The sequence below is a fragment of the Mandrillus leucophaeus genome, unplaced genomic scaffold (assembly GCF_000951045.1).
Source record: "Mandrillus leucophaeus isolate KB7577 unplaced genomic scaffold, Mleu.le_1.0 Scaffold420, whole genome shotgun sequence".
In the NCBI taxonomy this organism is placed as follows: domain Eukaryota; kingdom Metazoa; phylum Chordata; class Mammalia; order Primates; family Cercopithecidae; genus Mandrillus; species Mandrillus leucophaeus.
This window is the reverse complement of record NW_012104477.1, coordinates 1,338,258-1,340,503: the sequence shown is the minus strand read 5'-3', so window position 1 is coordinate 1,340,503 and position 2,246 is coordinate 1,338,258. Positions and strand designations below refer to the sequence as shown.

The 2,246-nt window shown below is 39.5% G+C and overlaps 1 protein-coding gene across 1 annotated transcript in view; it reads left to right on the top strand.

Moving 5' to 3' along the window:
* Window positions 1-2: 2 nt before the first annotated feature.
* Window positions 3-2,246, top strand: part of NCR3LG1 (natural killer cell cytotoxicity receptor 3 ligand 1) — a 30,293-nt gene continuing 28,049 nt past the window's right edge. The window contains exon 1 of the mRNA XM_011992965.1: window positions 3-164. Coding sequence (XP_011848355.1) covers window positions 3-164 — 162 coding nt within the window. The remainder of the gene's footprint in view (window positions 165-2,246) is intronic.

The window sequence follows — 2,246 nt, the reverse complement described above, 5'->3', positions numbered from 1 at the left end:
GCATGACGGTCGGACCCCAGAACCAGGCGTTGGTGCTGGACTTCGGCTCCGGAAGAGACTGTGAAATTGAAAACCATCGGAAGCTTTCGCCTAACAAATCATTTCCGCCCATAAGAAATCCCTACACCTTAGAATGGAACATCTATTTCCCGGGCTGTTATTCTGTGTGGAAGCAAATTTAAAGTGGTACAAGAAAAAAAAATCCAAGCAGACAAAAGAATTCGTCAGATTTAATGCAAGATATTCTAGCCCGTCTTTGTATGAGACTGTCTTTAAAGGTTGTTGATATAGAAAATGTTTTAAAGAATGTTAGGTTTTATTTCAGAAATGAAGTTCAAAAGAGCAATTTGTAAAGCTGTAGTTAACAATCCTCCCTGGTTGGAGGGCTCTAGAACGGGAGATTCTCTATGCAGGTTATACCACTAGTTGATTTGAGAAGATAAATGCATAGATGCTTTTCCTTGGAAACAAGACTGCAGAAAATTCCAAGGATCTAGTCCTTGAAAAAGGGGAATGCTCTTAAGCTGTTATTAAGGTACTAAACTCTGTACGTTTAAATGAAAATACATGGAGGTCCGGGGTGAGCGCTTGGGCGCTCTGAAAATAGACGACGTTTCCCAAATTTGCCTTCTAAATTTTGATTTGTTGATTTAAATCTTTTAAATTTATGTAGTCTGGCACTCAGGTTTGTATTCTTTTTAAGCACACGTTAGTGTTTTGGTATTTTCCCCTCCCCCTCCGACCCCCCAATTCTTTTTTTTTTTTTTTTGGTAGTCTCTTTTCATTTATAAGAGTGACAATAGAACTAGGTGGCCTGGCTATTTCTCTCCTATCCTTGGCTCCTCCATTCTTTGGTTGGCCACCAGGGGGAAGCATACTGTTTTTTGGTTACGGTTGACCCTATCTTCATTTTGTAGGTCAAGTCTGTTTTTGCCTTGATACATAGAACATAAAGTTTGTCACCATGTTTGCCTAATGTATTATTTTTAAAAATAGACTTGCACAAACCTTTGAGTAAGTTGGCAGGTTTTTGGATACATTTTTTTGTTAGCATTAATTTTGAAAACTTTATTTAGATATGTTGGGTGTGACTAATGAAAGGACATGTTTATGGCAACAAGGGGAATTCAGTTTCTGACATTTATCTAAATATTGATGTCTAGCTCTGCATTGTTAGTCATGAGTCTGACTTCTTTGGAGTTGCACTCTTCTTTGAAACAGCAAATGTAATATTTTGAACTGTCCTTGCACTTTTTGTTGGATTGGTGTAAGCGTAAACTTGCTGGCAACCTACTGTTCTAAAATAGAAAACATCTAGCCAGTTGCAGTGGCTCATACCTGTAATCCCAACACTTGAGGAGGCAGTGGGAGGATTGCTTGAGCCCAGGAGTTGGAGACCAGCCTGGGCAACTTAGTAAGTCTCCATCTCTACAAAAAATCAAAAAATTAGCTGAGCATGGTGGCGTGTGCCTGTAGTCCCAACTACTTGGGAGGCTGAGGCAGGAGGTTCACTTGAGCCTAGGAGGTGGAGGCTGCAATGAGCAGTGATAGCACCACTGCACTCCAGCCTGGGTGACACAGCAAGACCCTATCTCTAAATAAATAAATAGGAAAACATCAAAAAAAGAGAAAATTCTCTTTACAATAGCATCAAAAAGAGTAAAATACTTATGAGCAAATTTAACAAAAGAAACAGAAAGTATATACTCTGGAAACTGTAAAATATTGCTGAAAGAAATTTAAGATCTAAATAAATGAAATGGAAAAATGTCCTGTCTTAGTCTTGCCAGGCTACCATATCAGATATATACTGTGTGGCTTAAACAAATTTTTTTCTCGTTTTGGAGGCTGGGAAGTCCAAGATGAAGGTGTGGATGATCTGGTTTCTGGTGAGAGCCTCATTTCTGGTTTATAGAAGGATACCTTCTTGCTGTATCTTTACATGGGGGAGAGAGACATATCTCTCTGTCTTGTCTTCATTTATTTATCTATCTATTTATTTATTTATTTATTTTTGAGACAGTGTCTCACTCTGTCATCCAGGCTAGAGTGCAGTGGCATTATCACAACTGACTGCAGCCTTGAACTTCTGGGCACAAGGGATCCTCCTACCTCAGCCTCCCAAGTAGCTGGGACTACAGGTGCTAACCACCATGCTGGGCTAATTTATTTTTATTTTTTTGTAGAGACAAGGTCCCATTATATTGCCTAGTCTGGTCCAGAACTCCTGGGCTCAAGCAATCCTC